The 26,285-nt window shown below is 35.5% G+C and overlaps 1 protein-coding gene across 1 annotated transcript in view; it reads right to left on the bottom strand.

Moving 5' to 3' along the window:
- The window catches only part of ADAMTS20 (ADAM metallopeptidase with thrombospondin type 1 motif 20), an 88,615-nt gene that overhangs the window by 20,290 nt on the left and 42,040 nt on the right, over window positions 1-26,285 (bottom strand). The window contains exons 16-28 of the mRNA XM_054631368.2: window positions 22,658-22,753; window positions 21,266-21,432; window positions 21,027-21,156; window positions 19,828-19,954; window positions 18,928-19,138; window positions 18,290-18,454; window positions 17,458-17,622; window positions 15,612-15,734; window positions 14,653-14,760; window positions 13,386-13,550; window positions 12,868-13,158; window positions 12,372-12,533; window positions 10,747-10,923 (exon numbers count right to left, since the gene is read on the bottom strand). Coding sequence (XP_054487343.2) covers window positions 10,747-10,923; window positions 12,372-12,533; window positions 12,868-13,158; window positions 13,386-13,550; window positions 14,653-14,760; window positions 15,612-15,734; window positions 17,458-17,622; window positions 18,290-18,454; window positions 18,928-19,138; window positions 19,828-19,954; window positions 21,027-21,156; window positions 21,266-21,432; window positions 22,658-22,753 — 2,087 coding nt within the window. The remainder of the gene's footprint in view (window positions 1-10,746; window positions 10,924-12,371; window positions 12,534-12,867; window positions 13,159-13,385; window positions 13,551-14,652; window positions 14,761-15,611; window positions 15,735-17,457; window positions 17,623-18,289; window positions 18,455-18,927; window positions 19,139-19,827; window positions 19,955-21,026; window positions 21,157-21,265; window positions 21,433-22,657; window positions 22,754-26,285) is intronic.

The raw sequence follows: 26,285 nt of genomic DNA, 5'->3' as shown, positions 1-26,285 counted from the left end.
TGGGGATGGTTGAACACCTGCCTGTCCATTGGAAGTGATGAAGGAATCCCTTGGTCTGCTTTGCCTGTTGGTGCAGCTTTTGCATAACCTATAAAAATAACTTTTCTTAACCCATGAGTTTTTTCTACTTTTAACCTCCTAATTCTTGCCCCCATCCCACCAAGGGGGAGGGAGGGAGTGGTTGTGTGGTGTTCAATACCTACAGGGGCTAAGACAGAACAGCAGCACTGAAAAAGGATAAAATGTATTATAAATGTTAAATTTTCTTCTTTTTTCTGCCTTTTTTTCGGTCAGGGACTTTTCTGACTGGAAAGGAAGTTCAGTTTAAAATGGGATTAAACATGGTAGCTGCTTGAGTTGTCTGGCAAACTTCATTTTCATGATCTCTAACAGGCCCAAAAGCCTGTTTGGACTCTTTTAATATTCTAGAAGTAGAGTGGGATCACAGCTGCACAATTAATAAAACAATATTTTGAGCATTGCCTAGTCGAGAATTGCTTTCAACTTTTCATTTGCTGTATTAGAACTAGATCTTCTTTGTCTGCCTCCACTGCTTGCTTCATCTTGCCAGGGGTTTTTGCAATGCTTGAGCACAATATACATTTTTCAGATAAAAGCACTCAAAGAGTTGTTTGTTGCTTAAAGTATGTTGACAACTGTTAAGAAGCAACACAGACTCTGTAATTAAATCCTACTGAATTAGCTGATTCGGAGTCAGTAATTCTTTGCTAAAACAAATACAAACATTTATACCATTAGCTCATGCACCCAAAAAGGACCAAGGATCAAACATTCCATCACTCCTCAGAAAGAGTGGATTGAACTCCAAGAAATGTATTATTTACTGTTACATCTAAGTTACACCTATGTCAACTACAGAACTTACACTGAAGAATTTTTAAGTTCTCTCTTTGAGTATGGCTTGATTTCAAAAATTCAGTGTTATATCACATTTTTCTGATGTTCAGAAGATATGTTGATTAAGTCCTCCTTCCATCTGCAGTCTGTAAGTGTGCTTTGCCACTTTTCTGACTGTGCTTTTGCAGCTATAGAAATGGAAGAGAAGAAGGCCAGGCTAAGAAGGACCTACAGACATCATCAAATCCACAATGCTGCTCAGTTTGAATCAGCTATACACGGACCATTCGTGAACAGCAGTTTGTCAGTCTTGTCTTCAATGACAGGGATGCTACACCCTCACTTGCATGAAGTTCATCTTTTATTCTTTCCCGGGCTTTAGCCAGAGGGAGGTCAAAAATGTGGATATTCTTCTGTTTAAAAAGTACAGATTTAGATTATCTGTCCTAGACTGAACCCTCAATGTACCTGTTAGAGCTGCCTGATAGTCCTTTCTGAATCCTTGCTAAACCTGGATTATGGTTCCACAATCACCATGCCTCACCTTAATTATTAAGAAAAATTTTTACAGACTCTGAAATTAATTTTCAACCCCAGATCCTTATACATCCAATATAAGTAATATATTGCTGTGAGCTGCAGGGTATTATTACAAGGAAACGTAGGGAAGCTTAAGAGTCCCAGAGCCACTTTATTCTAACATATGAAGAAAGCCTTCCTCTGTGACCTGAGTTATTTATAACTAGATTCTTCAGATTGCAATCATGTCTTTCTAGTTAATGTTGGCCTAAACTTCATCCAGAAAGTATCACTGGATATTGTTTTTGCATCAGAATTGCAGTACTTACAACAACACCTCTTCTGTATTCCAATAGCTTCCAAGTACAAGTACTGCTCTGGGTTAAATATAAACTTATATTTATATGTTATATTTATAAACTCATTTATAGTGTTACTTCAAAAGCATATATTTGAAGACCACCTTTTAGGACACCTCCCCAGTGACTTCACCTCAATTACTTGTAATTAATAAAAAAAAATCACAAGTGTGGTGTAGCATACATGACTTTTGTAATGGCTTTCCTACTGTTGAAGGTCAGTTCTAATTATTTTGTATAAGGGAAATTTAAAAGTTTACTTTTCAGAAGCCATTCTCTTTAGCACAGCAGCTCAGGAAGGACAAGCCCTGTGCCAAGGAACTGCCATTACCTACTGCCCTGAGTGGAATGGACCAGAGGACAATCCTGATCCAATCCAAGTATCATCATCTAATATTGGAATTTTTTAATTCAGAAACAAAAGAAGGCAGTGATCCCTTTCTCTAGTCAGCCCAAGAGAAACTTCTACTTTTTATCCCCCTTTCAGTCTACCTACATATTCTGGCTGTATAACAAGCTGAGAAGCAAGCACAAACCAAGTGTTTACCATCCACATTGTTTTCTGAGGCTTCCAGCTGTGTACTGGGGATGTTAACACCAGAGTGCACTGCAGCACAACCTCAGAGCTATTTGCAAGTGGCAGCTGAGCACAGAGACTGCCATGGTTCTCTGAGGTCATCTAACTGGCCACTGTCCCCAGCCATACCTTTTCTGTCAGGACTGAGCACTGTATGCTCCATTAAAAAGCTGCTTCTACTGGACTCCTTTTTAGATAATTTTCTTTCAACTTTCATCTTAAGTGTAACAGAAAACTCCTGAATAACCATTTTCCAAGCATGCTGAAGTGTATCTATTTAACAGATGGACATAAATGAGAAATTACATACATCTACATTCAAACACAGAAAAAGCAGGAATGATGGGGGAATAAAGAGGATTAAAGGCAGATTTTAGGATCGATGTGGATTACAGCAAGGAAAAACTGCTATGAGAGGATATATCTGGCATCTACTAGGAATGTGTTATTCCTCTTAAACATAAAGACATCCTGACTAAAACAAAGTCAGAACCATCAGCACATACACTGAAAGTAAAAGGATTTCATGTCTGAAGAAGCCACATTCTACTGATGATGCTGAGAAACTTTAGATGATATTTTTTTAAGTTGACACCACATGGTCTGAATTCTTTTGTCCAGTGCAGCTGGCTGTATCCTTACTGCCAGAAAATGGCAATCTGCCTGGATCTCAGATGAACAACCATACTGTTTGCAGCTGTTGGAAAAAATCAAAACCAGAACCCTTGAGAATCCACTTAATGATTATTTACAGAATGTCTTTTATTCATTCCAGTTATACTTGTGAGTAAGTCTTAATTTGGCCTACCTTTCTGACATCTCAAATACTATGCATTTCTCCAAGTTCAGAACAAATAAAACAGATGATCAGGTCTTTCCTTGAAAGCCCTATCATGTTTTTCCCCGTCAGGATGAACAAGCTGAGAATCACTATTCTGCCCATCACTGCCTAAAGCCTGAAATCCTTCTTGATGCCAACTACAGAGCATTTGAAAACCAGACCATGCTCGTGGGCAGACCAACTCCCCATGAGTTACTATGCTCAGCTCCCCACCTACTGAGATACTCAGACAGGCTCCACTGTGCCTTGTATTCCTACACTGTCTACATGTATTCATACATGAGACTGAGCTTTTCCAGTCAGCAACCTTCTCTTTGTTTTACCTACATGACTCATATAACACTATTAGACTTTCAAACAAGCTTTTAGCTATTACAATAACACAAGAACAATGGATTATGGAGATGTTAATGGGGGTGGAAATTTAAAAATAATAATCCATTTTTCATGAGTTCTCATTCAACAGTGGTGACATGACACATCACATTTGCTATCTCATTTACCTCTTCCTATATATCTTCCATTTCATCTCTCAATTACAGTAAAAATTGAATTATCTAGTTTTTCTTCCTGCCTTACATGCTCTTGATTTGAGTCTTTGTCTGGTTACCACCTGAGAATCAGGAACCAAGAGGTATTTCTGCCTCCGTTCAGCGGCAATTTGGCAGGCGCAGCTACCTCATGTGCAGTCTTAAATTTGTCACTGAAGGTTCTGCTTGTATCTGTGCTAGAAAATTTACCATCAGCCCTCATTCAAGCAATATTGAAACTATCATTCATGACAGTATATATTAAAACAATGAAAAGTATGATCAGCTTATTAATTGCTGGGAGTGAGAGAACTGATAAACTACTGTGTTCAGCCAGCATTCCTGCAGCAGCTTATCTGGTATGTGCACCTTTTATCATCTTTCAGCTGAATGACATATACAACAGATTGAGACAAATCATAATTAAAAATACAGAGACATTAGTAAATTAAAAAACAAAACCAACACTCCTAACAAATAATTCTGCCTTACCTTTCCATCTGAAATCAGTGGCAGACAGGAACAGAGCTAGACTCTCACTAGGTCCTTTTGAAAATCTAATCTACAAGTATAAATTTGTGTCAAATTTACAAAATTGCAGTCCTGCCCTGTGCCTTTGATACCTTCTGCAAGAGCTTCAAATGGGCACTTTCACCATTACAGACATCAAATTGCTGACTTGGCCAGACTTCAGCAAGATTCATCTTTCTGCACCCCACAGCCATGAAGCACTAGTAACACTTTTAAGCAACTACATGAAAGCACTGGAGGCAGTGAGTAAAGTGCAAGCATCAAGGTTGGCAGAAATGGAGACAGGAGACCTTAAGGAAATCCACCATGAGAAAAAGAAATGCAGGGGTTTCTCTCTGTTTCGAATAAACGGGTAAATTTCTGGACACATTTTTCAAATAGAGAATAACAGATGTATCTGTGTCCATCCAGCAGCTGTGTTCAAAAACCTCCATGAAAACCAAAGAGCAACCCAAAATTAGTCTATTTATTGCTTCCAAAAAGTGGACACAGTTTAACAGACTCTATCACAGGTAGTTTAGCCTCCAGCCTCCTGTGAAGCTGGGGAAAACCAAACAAATGCACAGGAATGACATAATCTGCACTCTCACTGAAAAGTATCTTTGGCCCCTTGAGAGGGACATTTTGTTCACAGGTCTTCACAATAAAAGTTGGAGCACATTTTTAATATGATGGAGGACGATATTATGGAAGCTACATTTCCACAAAGGGGTTGCACAGTTAAAAAGCCTTTTCTTGTAATATTTTAACTATTTAAAACTTCATTTCATTATCTGAAGGGATAGGGCCTTTTCAATTAACCAGTTACAAAAGTAAGTAGACATAAGACAGTTTTACCACAGTAGGTGAATTAGTTTCAGCTGAGTTTGCAAAAATTTAAAAATGAGCAAAAGAAATGCTGGTTCCCAGCAAGTGCAAGCTCTGATTTATCATTTTTCATCATGTTAGCAACAGCAAAAGAGTAGCTCAGAAATTAAAGGAATGGCAAATACATAAGCTCTATGTGCCTTTCTGTTCTATAAAAAACATCATATCATATAATTTTTTCATTTGATTAAAATCTAAGATTTTGTATTTAAACTTTAAAAAACTTGAAATAAAAAGCAATATGTGCTGGCACAATATAGTATTGTAAGAAACTTTTAAAACTTTTCAAAAGCATAGAAAATACAACGTTTTCTATGGCACTTAACTAAATATAACTGAATGAATTAACACACCCCCCCCAATTTATATTAAATATTATTTTAGCATGAAAATATGAGTCTAATTTGGATGAGAAATGCAACATTTTACCTACCTTCACATGTTGAAATCCAGTTTCCTTTCAACCTAAACCACTTTTCTGTATATTTTCAATTTACTAACAACATTTCCAACATTACATTTCCTGTACATAAATATGAGCAGGCATGGAAGCTTCTGAAGGACTGATTCAGCAGGAAATCTAAGTGTTTAATTCTGCTGTCAGTGAAGGTAAAGGGCCACAAATGCTAGAACATACACTGATCAACAGAGCAGCCTGTCCTAGGGGAGTCACCAGTCTGCCACAATTACTGGTTTTCAAAGAAAGGACTAGGAACTCATGCAGTACAGAACATATTGTTCATTTCCTAACCCATTCCACCTAATAAAAATATTTATGTATTGACCCTCACAAATGTTTGAAAATACTAATACTTTAATATATATTTAATAACTTTTTAATCTGAGTTCCAAAACCACTTTGAGCCAACTTTATGAGCTCTGGCTGGGGTTTTTGAAGCTGCCACACACACAGGCAGCTCAGAATGATTTTCACAAGGATTTGACCAACTAGAACCCTTCAGGTTTTCTGAAAGTTCTAATCAATACACCAGTAGCTTCACATTCCTTTCATTCTCATTAAATGGCTTATGTATTTAGGCATGGTATTATGCATTACCTGTTTCTTTTCCCCTTTCATTATATTCTGTTTTTTGGGGTTTTGTGTGGGTTTTTGGTTTTTTTTTTTGGTGTGTGTGTGATTACATTATTATTATTATTATTTACTGTTTTTATTTTGACTATGTCCCACTCTTACTTGTCCTCTTTCTAAGTGGAAGGTCTGAAAGTTCTGCAAACCTCTTCCTGACAAAAGTATTTTAGGAATGTAAAAACCATGTTATGTCTTTGATATTAAGAGTTGAGCATTATATTGTGATCCTCATTCTTCTCTGTGTTTTGTCACTCACTAAGTGGGAGAGGACTGGGCCACAAAATTACAGCTCCAGCAAAAGACTGAGGAGCTAGGATCTTTCAGCTTTACCATCAAAGACTATCTATCTATTTCAGTCCAGTTGGTAAATGGCATCAACACTGCTTGTATCAGTAACAATTTTTTTTTTTGTGTTCAAATATAAGAGCTTTCCCCATGAAAACATCACTGAAGTACAGTATGAAGTTAATATCAATACACAGGTTAAAGAAAACCCTCACTTTCAGCAAAAGTGGTTAGTATCTGTCCCACCCTTTATTTTTTTAAGGGTTTTAAACATTAACATTCCTTAATAAAGAGCACAATAAATATAAACACAAAGCCACACAACATGCATGAAAAAGAAAGGTTAAAATGCAACTGTATTTCACAGACACAAGTCACAGTCATTAAATTAAATTATTACACATACATTATAACTTATTTATTATTTCAAGCTATACAGGCAACATAGCACCAAACTTGAGATTTTTGAACATTACACAAATATTTTGTTTTTGAATGTTGAAAACAAGTTTTGAAAACATTTTTATCAGAATGACCTGAAATAAAATTCACTACCCCAAGACTGTTTTATGACATTATTTGGGCAGTGACATCTGCTATCAGTTATCTCTGATAAGGCCCCCCTCCCACTTTCAAAATTTTAAAAAATGAATAGCAGATGCTAACATCAAGATTTCAGGCAGTGGGATATTAATTTAATGTACTGTATTGGCAATGAGGTATTTTAAAGTTCAACATTAGGCAGCAGCAGAAGTAGAGGTAAAACCTGAAGGTGGTTTTGAAAACCAAGTTCACTGATTCTGAATTCCCTTTTAATATAAAAGATTATTTTTAAAGATATAAATACTTTTTACACATTAGAAAAGGTGAATGAAGGCACTTATCATACATAGCAAGAATTTTTGCATTAAAATGAAAACAAATAAATATTTTACGTATGAAAGTTTGGCCTGCTTCTGCTCCTGGAGAAGTCAATGGGATGCCTGTCAGAAACAACACTGGAAGGGAACTGGGACTATTTCTAAAAAATAGATTCATATACTTTAATAGTAGATTTCTTCCACTACTGCAAAGACAGAATTACATCTAAATTATTCTGGAGCAAGTAAGTAGAAAACTGAAGCACTAGAAAGACAGCCACTTTAAAGAATATTACATCATATGTCTGAAGGGGAGTAAGAAATGGCAGTAACACCTTTCTGAGACTTCAGGGTAACTTTGAAAATAATCCATTACTTTCATGCCTATTTTCTCTGAAATCACAAGTAATACTTATGAATTACATACAAATCCTAAGAGTGAAGAAAAGAAAAAGAATGAAAGCCTTTATTTTATAAACATTTCAGACAAGCAAAATATAATTATCTTTTTTAAGGAGCTATCTATTCTTTCTAAAAAAAAAAGAAAGGATGAGAACCAAACATATTTCAAGTTGAGACATATCTGGTTAAAATTTTCATTATAAAATTAGGTAACTACCAACACTCATACAAGAGCTGATTGCCCAAATGAAATACAAAGCTTCCAAGGTAACATCAACTGACAGCACCAACTGCCTAAGTAGAAACCTTTGCTGTTTGGTACCTGGATCTTCAAGAGTTTTTGCAGGCACTGAAAAAGTAAACAGGGCCAAAAATAAGATCAAAATCTAATCAGAATTCTTGTTGTCTAAAAATGTGAGAAAACTTTCCTCACTATGCAAAGCCTGAAGGTATTGTCTTCCTATATATGAACGGCTTTTTTTATTCCTCAAGTGTAATTTTGGGCCAAGCTTCCTAAAATCTTTAGAAAATATATAAAAATTAAAGGAATAAACCTTTAGAATTTGAGATTTCCTTTCCTCACACCCATTTGGACAACTGCAGGAACCAGGAACAGAGGAGCACACAGCCTTTAAGCTTTGTGAGGGTCAGCTCCAGTAGCCACTGACAGACACTATAAAGTGTAACAGCCAACAGCTGCTAAACTGCAGAAAGCATCAACCAAAATTCTGGCTTCCAATCATAAACTGAACCTTCCTTGCAAGGGCCCTTTTGTGCATTTAAAAGATGTGTTTTATGTTAATTATGTTATGTAAAATTAATCAATAACTATAATAATAAACTTAGAAAGGATACTGCTAAAAGTCCTCTGTTCTTAAATATATAGCAATAGCTAGTGGACAGGTTAGAATCACAGAATTATGGAGGTTGGAAAACACTTCCAAGATCATCTAGTCTTGCATGACAGCTTCTGCTTAGGTTTTAACACTGGAATCCCACTTGTAGACACAAAAGCTTGATGCCTTGCTCACCTGGCACAGAAATATTACTCAATACTTCTGTGAAAAATATAAATAGTTATTTGTCAGGTTCCTGCAATCTTACAGAGACGGGGAAGTGCAGATGTGAGAGGTTTGAGGACTTCAGCAGCCAGAGAGCATGTAGTCATTAACAGTTCCCTATATTAGGGCATATTTTATGCCAGAAATGTGTAAGATAAGCAGGGCCATGATCTATTGCCAAACTAAAAAATCACTAGTCAACCACGGCTAAAAAAAGCTGTTTGTACTAGGCTACAACAGGGTTCCTGTGACTAAAGTTTTACTGCTCCTTCCTAATAGTCATCCTTAATGAATAAATTCTGCTCTGCTTAAAAAGCAACAAAAACCCAACCAAATCTCTGTGTTGGCAGCATTCAAACTAGCTAAATTATTTAAATGACAGCATATTTAATATGTGAGCCTGCTTTTATTTCCTGAATCTGCTATGTTTGTTTCTGCGGCATGAGATGAAATTAAATCTTTTATGGCTTAACCATAGAGCTTGCAATTATATATAAAAGAGGCCTCTCTGTCTGATAAATAGAATCCATTCTAAACTTAGTTTTTGAAGGATTAAAATGGCTTTTTATGTCACTTGAGAAATAAACCAACATGAAAATCTTTATAAAACTAAACCATACACAACATTTAGAATTCAAGATCTTACAGGTATTCTATTAATGTAGGGCAAACTGAATTACTCAGGGAACAAACAGGTTGTGAATAATTCTTGGTCTAAAAGGAAAACAAACATTGAGTTCAAAAGCAATTGTATGCTGAACTCTGCTTGTTCTGTCAGCACCTGATGAATATTAATTAGCAAGTCACCGCTAATTATTTGGAAAATGGCTAAAAAGGATACTCTGGTGTCTGCTAAACACAAACCCTAAACTCTGCTTTGTGTAGTGGAAGAAAGAGATAACTGTGGTAAACCATTAAATCAAACTTACATTTTACAGTCTCTTTGCAATAAATTAGAATAGCTTATATAAATATTAGCAATTATTATAGTTGAAATCGGACTTTTTTTTAAATGCTGCCATATTAATTCAAAGAGACAAATTACATTATTTTTTTATTAATAAAAAAACCCAAGTTAGTGCTGTCCCAGACCATCTCTCAGGGATGTCAATGACAGGTTTTTTGCTAATTTTGATAGAACCAGAACTGGATCCAACCTCCATTGATTGCCTTTATTCCCCTTAGAACTTAGCACAATAATCAATATTGTTATCAAATTCACAGCTTGGGAATTATAATGTGGTCTATACTGCAGAGCTTGCTATGATTACTTCAGTATGTTAATAATCTGCTAGTGGCAATTTTAAAGATTAATGGTGATTACAGTAGGCATTTTTACACATTAATAGACAGTGACATGTAGACAATAACATATTATAGTTACAAACATAATTATACATAGATAACTTCAATTAGTCCCTGTTTTAAAACCACTAATATAAACTTTTATACACAAATGTACAAGTATTATGGAGCAAAATGTTTGATGACAGAGTATAACATACATGGAGGTGAGTTATTTTATACTTAAATATACTATAAGAAAAAAGTTGTGCACTAAAAAGTTTAGGGTGTTTTTGCAAATATAAATACATAAATAATACTACAGCACAATTTACAGCATAAACTTGTAAATTTAAACACATATCAAATTGTAACCCTTCCAAATGGAGCACCATTAGGTACCTGTTATCAGTTATGATGATTTCTGGTAATTTTCAAAATTATTAATATGATGTTTTACAGACCATGATATTGTTCCCACTGAAGGAAATGGCTGCTTCTCATTTAATTCTGTGGCTGCAGGAACAATTTCTTTATAAAACTACATTGACTATATTCCACATGCATTATTATTTCACTGTTATCAAATTAAAAAAATTACATAAAATCTTTGAAAAGACATGGTGAAATAGAGTGACAGAAAGAACAAGAAAGCAAAAAATATTATTGAATGCTATCGTACCGATTTCCACGGTCCCCGATGCCAAGAAACATCACCAGGGCAAGAATGCACATTACATTGCGCCATGTTAGGTGGCTTGTCTAGAATTTCACAGCTTTGATCACCTAACATTTGGCCAGTGGGAAGCTGACAAATCACCAGTCTTGTCTTTATTCCATCTCCACAAGTCTGGGTACACTGAAACACAGAATTTTATATGCAATAATTTTATTAACAGAGTCATCACATACCATCAAACCAAAATATATAGCAATCATCAGTACATCATATTATTTACCATGTCTATTTTGATATTCCCTGAACACTCTATTCAAGAATAAGGAATTAAAGTCTAATCTCATGTAATTCCCTCACCAAAACCTTTACCAAATGACACTTTTATGGTTTATCAAGTGATTTTCTGCAGAAAGTCTCAGTAACAGATACTCCATTAAAGAGAAGTAATTGTGAGAATAGATGTGCATGTATCTCTTTCTTTAATACAAGGAAAATATGGAAATCTTTCTTAAAAGTAGTTTTCCCTGCCAAACAGTGCCAGAAAACTCAGATACTGGGCATATTTTTACACAGTCCAGTTTATACAGACTAAGTGTAAAATACTTATAGGATGTGTTTTCTGGGTTTCAGTTAGCCTGCAATTCTTCAATACCAGTTCTCATTCCTAATGAACTCTGAAAGTCAATCTATAATAGTTCAAACCTTTTTATGGTATTCTCAATGATTCAAAATTAGGAAAAGAACTGTATAATCTGCATGAACTGTATCCCAAGCCTATGGCTGTGGACAGAAAAAATATGACATTTAGACTGACCTTGAGAACTGAATGGCTAAATCTGGCTAAAACAAGGAGAAAAAAAGTAAAACAAAAAAGTCACTCAACCAATTTTAATTCTTTTTTCTATTCCAGTAACTGATTTGCAAAAGTAAGAAAAGTGGGGAAGAATCACAATAGCTTAGATTAGAATAAATGAAAAAATAATCAGCTTTAACTCTTTCTGCAGCATTTGAGCAGGAGTGTGTGGACAAGATATGACATCACACAGCATGGAGATCAACATGTCCAATAACATCAAATGTGTCATCAAAATATTCTAACCCAGGCACAACTTTTAGATGCATGATCCTATCTCCATATCTCTAATTTGTAACTACAATCCAGTAACCACTACTACTCGCAGTTACTATTGTTAGTACCTATGAAACTACATGGAATAAAGTTTCTCTACAGCTTCTTATGCTCTTTTTTTTTTCCTCAGACTAGCTATTGCACTGTGGTTTTTCTGCATACAATCCAGCTTTTTGTAAGAGAACATAATTTTCTGCGTCTCAAGATACATGTTGCACAACAACTACATGATTTGTCGATGTTGTATATCCTTAGCCTCACACAATACTTACTTCTTCTGGATGTATATTTACGTAACTCATATTTCCACTACAGTTCTGGATTTGATCAAAGAATAAAGTTTAGATAAACAGGTTGAAACTCATTCTTTTTAAATTTTAAACTCTATTAAATAAGTAAAAACAAGGTGTTCAGTTCCACTCACAATCACATAATTATGTTTCTACTTCTAAGCTTATGTAGTAAACAATGTTCCCCTTTGTAAGTGAAATGCTCTTACTTCTCCCCAGTTCCCAAAGTTCCACTGTGGGCAGGGTCCAGAATCACAGTGTCTTGACTCTGAAGGTTTTGTTGCCTCATCACAGTTACTGGCACTTCTTCCTTCCTCATCTTGACATACTACAACTCGGCGGTGAAATCCACCTGCACAAGTACTAGAGCACTACCAAAACAGGTAAAAATACATTTTGCCATTGCATGATCAAAGAAGGGTAAAATATGTTGGTTAAAACAGCAGCTTTGTTTTAAACCTTAACTCTCAAAACTGAACTTTTCAAATAAAAATGACAACTATGTAGAAGTATTTTAAATTTGAAATCACAGAAAAATTGCACTTAGAATTTAATATATTCTAAATAATAAGAAGAACAAGAATAACAATACTTTTTTAAATGAATGTGCTTTTGTTTTGACCAAATCTGTACTGCAATAACATTTCTAGAAATGTTAACACACATGTGACAGAACAAATCAATATATTTAAAAAAATTTCTTACTGCTCCCCAGGGTCCAGTTCTCCATTGATATCCTCCCACGGAAGGATGGTTCCACTGGTTTAAATTGTCTTGTGGAGGGTGTATTGGGAGGTAACCTGTTTCTGGAAAATGGCTTGGATGGTCATGTAGTTTTGGAACATGATGATAAACTGGTGGGCATGGTGGCATGTTACATTCTTGTTCCTTAGGAGGTCGGCCTTCAGGATCACAGTAATTCTCACTGATTTGCTGATGATAATTGACACAGATGACTTGTCTTGTTACTATTCCACTGTCACACGTAACCGTGCACTGACCAAAAGATTAACACAGTGTTTGTCGCAGAACATTGATGATTAATAAATATAAATACATTTAAATTTACTTTTGACAAGAACAAACATATACTTTGTTTTTTCAAGGGATGCAATTTCAATCATGCTTGCAAAAAAAGGAAAAATGAACTCTCAATTTCTAAACAGAGACTTGGCCAATAATCTAAATACACACATTAAAAAATTGTTACAATTAATACTTACAGGGGACCAATTTCCAACTTTCCACGCTCCACATGGGCTAAAGCAGCTTGAAATTTCAGCTGGTCGTGGTAAGTGAGCACACAAAGACTCATCTGCTATCTCTCCATGAGCGTCTCTGCAACTCACATAGCGAGCACGATCGCCCTTCCCACAGGATGCAGAGCACTGTCAGTGAACAATTCAAGCTCATCACATTTTAGGAGACTAAAACAAGACCATGCAAGCATCTAAAATATTAATATAGTTTCTGTAGGCCTGGAACTGAATTGCGTGGCCTTAATTCTCATGAAGCATTTCAGTGTATATAAACTGACAGCATTTAAACTATAACATAGAATAATTATGCAGTTGCAAGAAGCAACAGAAACATCAGTAACTTTCAGAAAACTTTAGTTGTTACACAGGGATGCAATATTTACAGGAAGTGTTAAAATAAGATATTATTAATATTAATTAATATTAATAATATTAATTAATATTAATATTATTAATATTATTAATAACAGATATTAACAATCCATTTGCCATTATGGTTTGTATCAGCAGATTCCATTGAACCCCTTCTGATGCCTTTATAGCTGAGAAGTTCAAGGTGGACTTAATGAAGAACTGCTGAGTAGCCTCAGTTTATGCACCCTATACTGTTATTTAGTTAAAACAGCTGAGCAAAAATATAACTGCATTATATGCTGTGTTAAATATCTCAAGGGATTAACAGACACATCCACACTTCATAGAAAATTTTAAATTTTCTCATTGTTATCAAGTAAAACTAATATTCAACATTATCAAAATAAAAACCTTGCATTGAAAGTTTATGTAGGAACTGTTTTACTAACGCTTATTTTACAAAAAAAGTCAAATTAGATCTTTAAAGACTCCAGCTGTTTAGTATTATTATCACATAAAAGATTTAAATAATATTCTAACATCAAAGATGTTCCAAATACTTAGAAATGGATCAATTACATTTAAAAAAAAAACACTTCCTTGTGCACTGTCAATGATACAAAAACTATTTCACTCAGAACCCCAGCTCCTAGAATTCCTCTTTTTTTCCTATTATTCTTCCTGGTGGAATTTGAAGCACACAGTTTGCTGGAAGTGTCTATCTGCTCCTTAAGAAACAGCTTCTTTTCTTAAGAACTCCTTTTTAATCTACCCCAAGCTGATTTCAGTCTGAAAAATATCTTAATGAAAGCTTCATGGAAAAATGGGTGAATGAGTGGAGGGCTGCCCTGCAAGGTGTGACTGCTATATTACATACTGGGGTCCATGATCCATATCTCCATTGGGTCACCTTCCCCACATGAACTAGAGGAAGTGAAGTAGTCCATAATTTTGTATTTTCTGGACAAGAGGGCAATTCACATTCCTGTGGGGGTGAGGAAAAAAAACACTTTTGAAATATACACTTTGGAAGAGCCAAATGTAAAGTAAATGGTTAGCTTTTAATTAACATGTAAATACCATCTTTTACATTTTCCCTGGAATTATTCAAAGACCTTTCATTGAATTGCTTTGTTTCATTTTAAATGGAGTGTCAAAGAAAATTTATTTGCTCTTAAAACTGCATTGGCAATAACTAATAATATTGGCATTTTGAGAAAAAACAGTTTTGGCAAACTTGTTGGAGAGAAGGAGCATAGACATTACAGTTTCCTGCTTCAGAGCCACAGGCAGCACAGAAGTACCAAGCAAAGACAGTGGCTGTGCTATCCTGTCCTTTATACCTTCAGCTACTGAGAATATAAATTTGCCCAGTTTCAGTCAGTAGCTAACAGGTACCACAATTAAAAATGCCAAGGATAATCAAATCCAGTGTTTGCACATCTAAGCAGAAATAAACTACACCAATTAAGTGGCTTTTATGTTTAGAAGCTTATTAAAGAAGCCAGTTGGGTACTATTGATTAAGCAGGATGGCAAGCATCCTTACAATATTCTACACATTGGAGCTACTGCCAAATAATCACAGGCCTTTGGATTCCTTGAAGCCATATACTCTATCAACATCACATACCAGCTTTCAAACATCTCTCAAAATTACTCTTCTTTTACTTAATTCCCTAGGCAAAATTTGACTTTTGTGAAGAAAAGCATAGAGTTTCAGTATTTTGTTCTCATTTTAGAAGTGATGCCCTCCAAGTTCCCACACAGAGTCAGTAGAAAAGAATTGTATTCAGACACTTTTGACAGAGAAGCAGAGAGGTGTTTCTTAACTTACTTGGCTGTCCCTAGGACGAGTGGCAGCATTGCACTCCCTGTCGTCGCTCAGGATGACGCGGTACGTCCCAGCAACACATTTGACTGCGCGCACCTGGTATCCGCGTCCGCATGTTACAGCACACTGTAGAAGGCAGCAGTTTCATACACTTGAAATAGAACTATTTATAACCAAATTTCATTTTTAATTACATTTTCTGCTTTGGAACTCTTTCTAGAATGAATAGAAAGGACCACTGAGATGGTGTTAACTTCCTTTGTGGCAGACCATCAGATGCTTAACCGGTGTTCATAGCACACCAATGAACAGTGCTTGTGCAGGACAAAGGCTTTCTCTCTTTCCCCTTTTCTAGCCCCTGCAGTGAGTAGGCTGGAGGTTGGGCAGGAGGCTGGGAAGGAACACTGCCAGAACAGCTGACCTGACCTGATCAAAGGGACAATCCATGCTCCATTATGTCATGCTCAGCAATAAAAACTGGTGAAGAGAAAGTGGAGGAGGGGAAAGAGAGGAATAAGGAGTAGCTTCAAATGAATCACTAACTGCAGCTGTTACATGTTTTTCCCTTCACTACAGAGTTTGACCAGAGTACACTCAAAGCTGCCACCTAAAACATTAGATGGCTGAAAATACTATGACACAAATCCTATCCCTATAAATGTTGTGGTTCAAGCCCAAGCACTTGTTGTGAAGGGCTATTACCAGGTGGTACAGTGGAAAAACTGCAATGAAAAGTTCTACTCCAGTGACATAGATTGGTAAATTACTTATACAAGCTATTTCAGAAAACTATTTTTATTCATAAGGATTCTATCATGGGACTGAATTAATCTTTTATTTAACTTTTGCATTTAGCTTGTAGGAATGGAAATTCATGGTCCAGTGATCACAAGATTACTCTACATTATGTTAGATAACAGTATGCTTATCTCTAAGGTAAAAAAGTAAAAGAAATGTCTAAATTAAAAAAATACATAATTTCCAAAGGTATATTTATTCTGTATTTTAATAACAGGTTGTATATAATAAGATAAAGATCAGCTGCTATTTGGTTATGATTTCCCACTAATATCCAAGAAACACTGTTTCTTGGATAAGTATTCTTCTGTTTGTTTGAGTAACCTGATCTTATAAACGCCACATGAAGTTGAGTACCTCATATTTTTAATTAATTCTCATCTATTTACTGACAAAAGTTTTCTTCACAAATCAATTCACTTTTTCCTAGTGTTTTAAATCCACTTTGGTTTACATGCGATTACTGTCACACAGGAATATATTTTTCAACAGCGCTTTCACATAAAGAGATAGCAGATCTTATATCACTGAAGATAAAAACAAAATGTAACAATAAAATACTAAGTCCTTTTTCCTGCTATTATTAGCATATACATTTCTATGATTGATTGAAGTATATTGTAGATTGAAGATTGATCTTGATCTGTACCAATTGAAGTATATTGTAGATCGAAGACTGATCTATATTAATTAAAGCTACCATTTGAATATGTCCACTTACCTATAAATACTTGGTCTTTTAGCTGTCTCGTTCATCTGAACAGTTTGCTACCCTCATTTTCATTATTCTGGTAATGTAATACACTGATGTGTAAAACATCTTTGATATTAAGGTTCAGGACCAATTACTATTTTAGGCATTTAACTTCTTTATGCTTTACGTTCCTAAATTACAAGTTAGATAGCCAATAGGATCCTGCAAACAAATATGTGAATCAATTCAACTAAAACAAATGTGTAAGATTCAAGTAAAATGTTTAAAAGGTATTGTTTCATGATTGCTCATGGCCTGAGCTATAAAACAAGAAGCCAGAAATCCTTATGTACTCACTGATCCCCAAGGCCCTACTTGCCAAGATGCACATTGATGAAGTTCACATGGTGTTATTGACTCTGGTCTGTCATTTGGGTTACAGAAATCATCTCTCAGTTGTTCGTCATTAAGTTGGCACCAGACTTGACGATGCTTCATTCCTTTGCCACATGTCACAGGGCACTGTAAAATTATTATAAATACCAGTTTGCAGAGACATGAATCTGCATTAGGGCTTCAATTTCTTTTAGCAACTTGTTCATAAATAAATCACATAAATAACAAAAATATTCCATGAATGTAAGTAGTCCAAAAAACCCTACTTTTTAAAGAACTTTTCATTTCCTGTTCAATTCAAAAGCTAATACAAAGAAATTACTATTAAGATTCTAAAGCTGCAAATTATGAAAACTATGTGCAGATCATTTATTTCCAATACAATAATAGTGCATATATCACAGCTTTCACTGGAAAAATGTTTAAACTGTCCACAATTCTTTTATATCCATCTAACCTATAATAAAATTATTACAATTCTATTAAACAGTTGCCATTGCTTCATAAAAAAGGAAGGTATGCAAATTACTGCAAATATATTTACTTTACATATCTTCACAACCTCATTTAAATGTAACAAAATTAAGGAGAAAATAAATTCTAGGAGTGTTTTAGAGAAGTTCTCATGCCAGTCATAGATGTGTGATGTGTATCAGACAAATCATAGGACTTAAGAACTTTCATAACCATGTGGCCCAAAATATAGAACAAAACCCCTAAGCACTGAATGCAGCTTATTTTAATACCAATGACCAGGACCAAATGTACTTTAAGTTTTACAAAGTTTCATTACCTCACTCCAGTCAGTAACAGACCAGCTTGGACATAAGAATTCATTGCAGCTCTGTGTAACAACTCTTGGAAGTTCCTGGCATTCTCTTTCAGGAAGATGACGTCCCAAGTTGTTCATACAAAAAGCTTCTCTGGTTCTGACACCTCTTGCACAGCTCCTGGAACACTGCATAGTTATGAAACAGGAAACAAGACAATAAAACCAGGCCAAAATACATTATCAGTCTTAAAGGTAAAAAGACGTTAAGGATTGCACCAGACAAAAGCATCCTCCATTTAATCCACAGAATGCTAATATGTTCATTTGAGATAAATTCAGCACTTTATATAATAGTTCCAAGATAAAGCTCTAACAAAGAATAAAACCAAAATAGTACAGAATTAAATTATTTAGTAAATAAAATATACACCTTCAATTACCAGATCTTCACTGCTGACATCCAAAACCAAGCTGCAGACAAGCTTATAAAAATACAAGGAAGTTGCTGAAATATAAAGGCTGGTATGAGATACATATCTGTACTTATCAAACATTGTTTCCTCTTAGTTATTAAAGTAAAAAAATATAGAGGATTAAAAATTTTGTATGAATGCCAACCAGAACGGTAATGGTACAATTATAAAGTTTTAAATCTGTACCTCTGACCACTCTGTGTAGTGCCAACTTCTTAACGTACAGTCACCATGGCAAGGCTCTCTGGCTGGTGGTTTCTGCTGATCAGCACAGTACTTATCCTCCACTGGAGCACTGAGTCCTCTTGCAATTGAGTATTTCATGCAGTGGATCTCAACAGACCGATGACCTGGGCCACACTTTGATGTACAGTCACTTTTGCCAACACTGTGCCACCTAAAATGACAAACTGTTACAGAAAGCTAGCTATGTTTTAAAAAACACGACCATGGCAATTACAGCACTCAAAGAATGTACCAAGAATCATAATGTAAATATAGATACGCATTTTAGGGAACAAATAAAACTGTAAACTCTATCTCACGACTGAATTTTGAAAGCAATATAAAAGAATTTGACTTATAGGCTTAAAATAACTTTTTTATATTTAAAGGATCTCTTATCCTAATCTCCTAGGTGACTTTGAAAAATGTAAGCTATAATTCTAACTCTTCATCCTCTGAATATTTCAGTGTGGGCTATCTTGGAATGCAAAAAAACCAGTCTGTTTCAAATTATTTCCAGTTGTGGATACAATTCTGGTGGAAAATGTATTTCATGCAGCAGTACAAGTTTTTGTGCCAGAATATATAGAACAGATACACAATTCTAACATGAGATCTTGTACTTTACCAATAAAAATTAGAAAAGTACCCTACTTCTATATGGAGTTGAAGGTGTAAATGTCCTGTATAAAACCACTACACCAACAGATTTAAGGAAAACAAGGAGACATGGGAAGGATGAGGAAGGTAAAGAGGGATGAAGGGACAGAGGATAAAGCAATCTGAATTACGTTGTTTCAATGTCAATCAATAAAACCATTTAAGACCACAATAACTCCATCAGTTAGGAACCTTTTTTACCTTAATTCACATTCTGTATTACACTCCTCAAAGACACTTGGTACAGTGGGTATAAGTTCACATCTTTGATCAGACACTACCACACGATCACTTTTACGTATACATGTCATTCTTCTTCTTCGAATACCTTCAAAAAGCATCAGAAGAAGTAAATAAAGGGCTAAACTTAGAAAGACTGCCTTATGGGTTCCATTCATCAGCTAGGAACTGAGATGCCCCATTAACACAAATTGCTGTACATAGCAGATTCTGCACAAACACGCTCCTTTGCGCAGCTCACTACATTCCAGGTGGAGAATAACCTTTTCCAGTCACCTTCTCCACCTTCCAGCTGTCCTAGAGTGGTCTCATAGGATATCAACTTCCAGAGAACTACAAAAGTGCAACAGTCCATTTACTCATCAGGCTAAGTATTCCAAGCACATCATGTATGCCCTGCTAATTAACATATTTCCTAAACCACTATGTTAACTTAGACATTGTGATCCTTTCCCTTAAAGAAGCAGAAAAATTGATCACCTAAAAGATCTGGAGTTCTAGGAGAAATACCTCAGTTGACAGCTGTTCTGCTTCTCTAGCACATGAGCACGTATACAACCAGAAGAATCTCATCATTACATATTTTCAGGCTTTTTAAGCGCCCAGTAAGAAGAGTATTTGTCAAAAATCTGTGTACATACACTTTTATATATACACGTTTCATAAATGCTGTGGCTTTATTTTTATACTGGAATGGCCTAGAGCGTAACAGCTTAAAATAGTCAAATATATCTTTAAACAGCATTGTCCCATTTAGATGGGATAATGATAATCAAAAAAAGATAAATAAATGAGTATGAAAGACACCAGACAAATCAGTGATCACCTGGAAGTCATATAATGGAAGCCTAATGAATATTAATAGACATACAATACCACTTTATAAGAATATATTAGATTTGATCCAACTGTTTTTTAATAAACTGCTCCTATGTCTCCAAATGTAGGTTTGAATATAGAATTGTACTGCATAAGTAGTAAAAATAGCCAAAAAAAATCAGAAGCTGTTCTGTCCTTAAAGGCTCTGTGAACTTGAAGGTTACTGAGGGTAACAAGTCTCTCCCTTACAAGTAATGGTGAAAAGTCAGAGAACTTAAGAAGAGTCCCTTCCTAAATCCCATCAGGTCTTTGGTTCTGGTGAAAAAAATACTTCACAGTACCTTGGCACATCCTGCTGCAATCTTGCCAGGGTCCATAAGGATCCCATGTAAACAGATCACTTCCATCTTCTATCGGGACATTGAATGAATAACGCACATCAGGGTTGTATAAATTCCCTACACACAAAACCTTGATTGAGATAAAATAATAGCTGTTTTTCAGTGAATTTGAACATAAAATTATGAACATAATGATCATGTAGGAAATTTTCAAACTTCTGAGAAAAGTAAACATGCACCTGTAAGGTTAGCTCTTCTTCAACTTTATCAGTGCTGTTAATTCGTTCTATGGTATTGTTCGAACCACTGTACTCGAAAATGGCTCCTTGTATATTGATTTCTCTTTTTGACATGCTTACAACAAAATTTCCATTCAAGATAAAATTTCCATGGGCATCTGATAAAGCTGCAAGTGAAATAAAATATTGGACATCTATTTAGTTAAAAGGTTCTATCAATAAAATCTCACCAACACGTGGCTTTATTGTAGTCAATGTAAAACGGTATCAAACAGTTCAAAGTAATGAATTCAACCCTAATAATCAGTACCTTTCACCTGAGCAGTGGTCAGGGATTTTCTAAGTTATGCATTTTCTCTGCATTATAGTACTTAAATAATATTTGTTCTTCTGAATTGCTGACAGCAGCCCTAACTTTTAAATTTGTCTAGGTTCTGCTACTGAAGAAGGAAAAAATAATTATTGGTATTTCTGCCCTATTCTACAGTCCAAATCCTTGTATTTGCTACAGCTGCTTCTAGTGAAGTGGGCTTTAAAAGTAAACTGGAAAATAAATTATTAAGCATTTGTGATAGTAATTTAATACAATGACCCATTTACAATAATAAAGATTAATGACAAGTTAAATGTTTTTAAAATAAAGTAAAATCTGTAGTACAAGATGCTATTCAGGCACATTACTACATTTGAAATGGAAGCTAATGGCAGGGGGCAAAGGTTGCTTCTGGGCAGCAAGTGACAAAGAAAACATTTTGAGAATTCTTCAGTTTGTTGGCTAGGATGACAAAGGAAGAAGAGACAGGAAGCAAATAAGCTTCAACATTTTTTCAGGCACTTCAGATACAATGTAACTACTGTGAAATAGAACAACCAAGATCTTTGGCTGGACCTACTTATGAGTTCTTTGTTGCTTACACACACTTGCAAATCTATCAGCATGTGACAACCTTTATACTCTTTATGTCCCAGACATAATAGAAAAAGAGAAATTTGAGACAACTGGTAAGTAAGAAATATGGTAAGTTTGCTGATGGTCAGACTGTTTTGTTCATAAACAAAGTAAATGTTTCCAAGATTTAAAACAACAAATACCTGCATTGTTCCTGAGCTCACTTGTGGCATTTCAATTAACATTGTGGCAACAAAGTAAAGAATTGACAAAATTATGCAGAGTGCTATAATTCTAACTCTCTGATGAATGAACACACTCATCTAAGAACTAGAAACCTTAACATCTTACTGATTTCCAGAGAGACCCAGGCCAATGAATATAAAAAACAATTAGGTATTTTCTCCAATGTCTTTATCAGATTTCTCATAATATACATCCAGAGCAGATCTCTGTCAAAGCACAAAACCTATCCATCAATATTGTACACAGGAGGCTTTTACCAAGGTAGTTGTCATCCTCTGGTTTCCCTGAGTAGCTGTGCTGTCGAATATCAATGTTTGTTGCTCCTTTGGGAATATTTACTACAAAATTGTAACCTGCAAATTAATTATATACAAAAATAGCCAAGTATTAGTAAATATGAAAATACATTTTCATTCACAAAACCCTACACTGCACCAGAGACAACCAATACTGAATGCCTTCACGTGTTAGGAAGTGTTACATTCTCTGTTCAGATATGTGAATGCAATTCTTCACCACTAACATAAGTCCAATCTACTCAGAAAAATCCCTACACAGCAGAACAACTCTAGAAAGCAGTCAAGTATATCAAGAGGGACTCAGGATACACTGAGACTGCTTTTACAGAAATCTGTGAAAAGCAGATTAAAAATTTTACAGAAATCTGTGAAAGTCACCTAACAGGAAATATCTCCATTCCCTCTTTACATGATTGAGATAGCTTTTCTCTCCAAGAGTATTCCATGACAGCCCACTAAAGAATGAGTATTAAATACTAAAATATTGCAGTGTTGCAGGCCATATGCATAGGCAGATACAGTTGTTAAACTAGCCATGCTTGATTCACCTTCTTCTGCCTAAAATACTGAGGGCACTCCCTTCAAGATACAAATGCTTCACAAATGAGTCACCATTTCTTGTTATCTACAAGTAATATTATGGTAGCCTTCCACCAGGTAACAATGCTGCATCAAGATCTACTTTTAAAAAATCATGCTGCACATAAAACTAGGGTAAAAAATCCAAACATGTTTCTCACAGATGCTAACCACGAATTCAAAATACTTATGGCTGAGAAAAACTGAGTACAGCAAACATCGGAAACAACTAACAAATACATACATGTAATCTGAGGTATTAATAAAAATTTTGGCAATTTTTCCACTTATTTCACTGTGATTACAATATTACTGTGGCTTTAGTTGATGCACCTCTGTCGGTAAAAATTTAAATGGCAATATCCTTTTCATTTTGTACTAGGTTTGACTGGAATAGAGTTAGTTTTCTTCACAGTAGCTGGTAGAGGCTGTGTTTTGGATTTGTGCTGGAAAATGTTGATAATTCAGGGATGTTTTGGTTATTGCTGAGCAGAGCTTACAGAGTCAAGACCTTTTCTGCCTCTCACCCCACTCCAACAATGAGGAGGCACAAGGAGTTGTGAGGGCATACAGATGGACACCATCTGACCACAGGGATATCCCAGACCATACGGCATCATGCTGGGCACATAAAACTGGGAGAAGAAGGAAGGGGGGAATGTTCAGAGTGATGGCATTTGTCTTCCCAAGTCACTGTTTTGCATGACAGAGACGTGCTTTCCTGGCTGGACACCTGCCTGCCCATGGAAAGTGGTGAACCAATTCTTGCTTTGCTTTGTGTGCATGGCTTTTGCTTTACCTATTAAACTCTGTTTATCTGAACCATCTGAATTTTCTCACTTGTATTCTTCCCGTTCTTTCTCCCATCCCACTGGGAGGTAGTGCGTGAGTGACTGGCTTTGTGGTTCCAGCTGGGGCTAAGCCATGCCAAATTTAATAATTCATTAACTTCCAAGTGTTTTTAATCTATTAAAACTATGCCATTCATTTAAATGAAGATTTAATCGAATTACACGTCCATCACATTTACCAGCTGGGGGCAGCACTGCAATTGCAAATTGACAAAATGCATGCTCTGGATAAATACGCAGTTTGGTCAATCTTTCAACATACCGGGAAGAAAACCAAAACACAGTTAAAAAAGCCTCTCATCTCACACACTCAAGACTTTGTGGTAATAGAATGAAAGAAGAAAAAATACAGGAGGAAACTATAATTAAAACTGCATGGCATGTTGTCAAGGATACACAAAGAGAATAAATCACACACCAGGATGCTGAGAATGACCATTATCCAGGAAAGCCTCAGATACTCAAATTTGATGCAATAATAATAACCAACATAGTAATAATGTGTACATAATTAGATTACCATCTCCTAAAATGGAAGCCAAGTGAATTACTATTTTGCTGTAATGAATTTTGGATTATTTCTTTACTACTGTTTACACAGTTACTGACAACATCATAACTGGATGACTATAAGCACACACCATGGGCTGCTATTATCAGTTCCAAGTTCTGCCTTAGTAAAATGGCTCATTTCAGTTTGAAAGGGAACCAAATGAAGTTAAAAGAAAAAGATCAAGTGCACATCAGCATACTTAGCTTGTGATCCTAATTCAGAATTTTTTTTTGGAAAATTGTATTTCCTCAGACAATACCTTCAGTCATTAGCCTAGGGATGTCTTAGACCTCCCATGGACATGAGAGCTTTAGTTATCAGCTAAATACAATTTATTGTTTGCATGGCTGTATTCCAACTTGAGCACACCCCATGATAATCCCAAATGTTCAGCATACTGTTCATTGGTATAACTCAGTATTCTCTCTTACATGCTATAATTCAAGAATTTGAACATAATTTAAAACATTCTACTAACTAGAAAACCAAATAATAACTCAAAACTTTCCTCATCCCAAAACATGGGGGCTTTTTTCCCCTTCAACTTCAATTTGAAGCAAATAAGTCTGTGACAATGGGAAGTCATTAAATCAGAGTGACAGTCTTGACTTTATTTGCACAATGGCAGTTTCACATAATGGTCACTTGACTTGTAACAAACGTGAGTGTGACAAAATTCATGTGCTATCTATAAGCAACTTAGAACAGACACAAGAAAAAATACATGTTTTTGCATGGGAAATGGGAAGGGTAGTTGTATAAATTTTTTGGTAATTTTCGATGCATCTGTGCCTTCTGCCAGGTTAAAAGAAAATCTAACAGGATACTTGGCATACTTCCCTCTTCAGCAGCAATCCCTTTGTTCTATGAAAATCCTATTTGGCAACTCTCCAGGTATCAATTTCACTTCACTTGTGGTCTCTTTCAACCAGTGAAGTGTATGAAGGAGCCTCAAGGCTGATATTAATCTGGAGAGTGCTGTCCTTATGTTCTATGCTCTAACTACCTAACTGCACTGCTACACACACACAGTAGTCTCTCCATGCTTCACAGAAAAGACTACATATAGAAGAAATAACAGTAGCTCTTGTAGAGAAACTAAATCAAATCAATAAGAAATACCAGGGTTATTCAGAACTTTCTCATTTCTCACTTGTCAATGAGGAGGAAAAACATAAATATTGTTACCCCTGTTCTCTGGAAGGAGGAGGGTCACATTTCATAGGCTGTATTTTTCACTCTAGTAGAAAAGGAACCTCATCAGATGCTCACAACACAAACTTCTTTCTATCTCTTTACACAACCAAAATGAGACACTGGGATATGTTCTTCAGCTGCAAAGTTTCAGACCAGAGAACGCAAAGTACAAAGCAGGAACCATTCATCCTTTTAAAGTACTTTTACTCTCATAATTTCTTTTCTTTTTGGCTTTGACTTTTGAGGAGATTGATTTTTTTTTCACCAGAATGAGTTAGTATGTCATAGTGCTTGCCTCTGTATTCTTGAGATGGAATGTCACTGAAAATCAAAGATATTTTTGTTGATAGAGGCCCTAAAGAACATACACTGAAATCCTTAAATGTAAAGAATAATTTCTGCTTCC

The sequence above is a fragment of the Agelaius phoeniceus genome, chromosome 5 (genome assembly GCF_051311805.1).
Source record: "Agelaius phoeniceus isolate bAgePho1 chromosome 5, bAgePho1.hap1, whole genome shotgun sequence".
Lineage (NCBI taxonomy): Eukaryota > Metazoa > Chordata > Aves > Passeriformes > Icteridae > Agelaius > Agelaius phoeniceus.
This window is presented reverse-complemented; position numbering and strand designations above follow the sequence as displayed.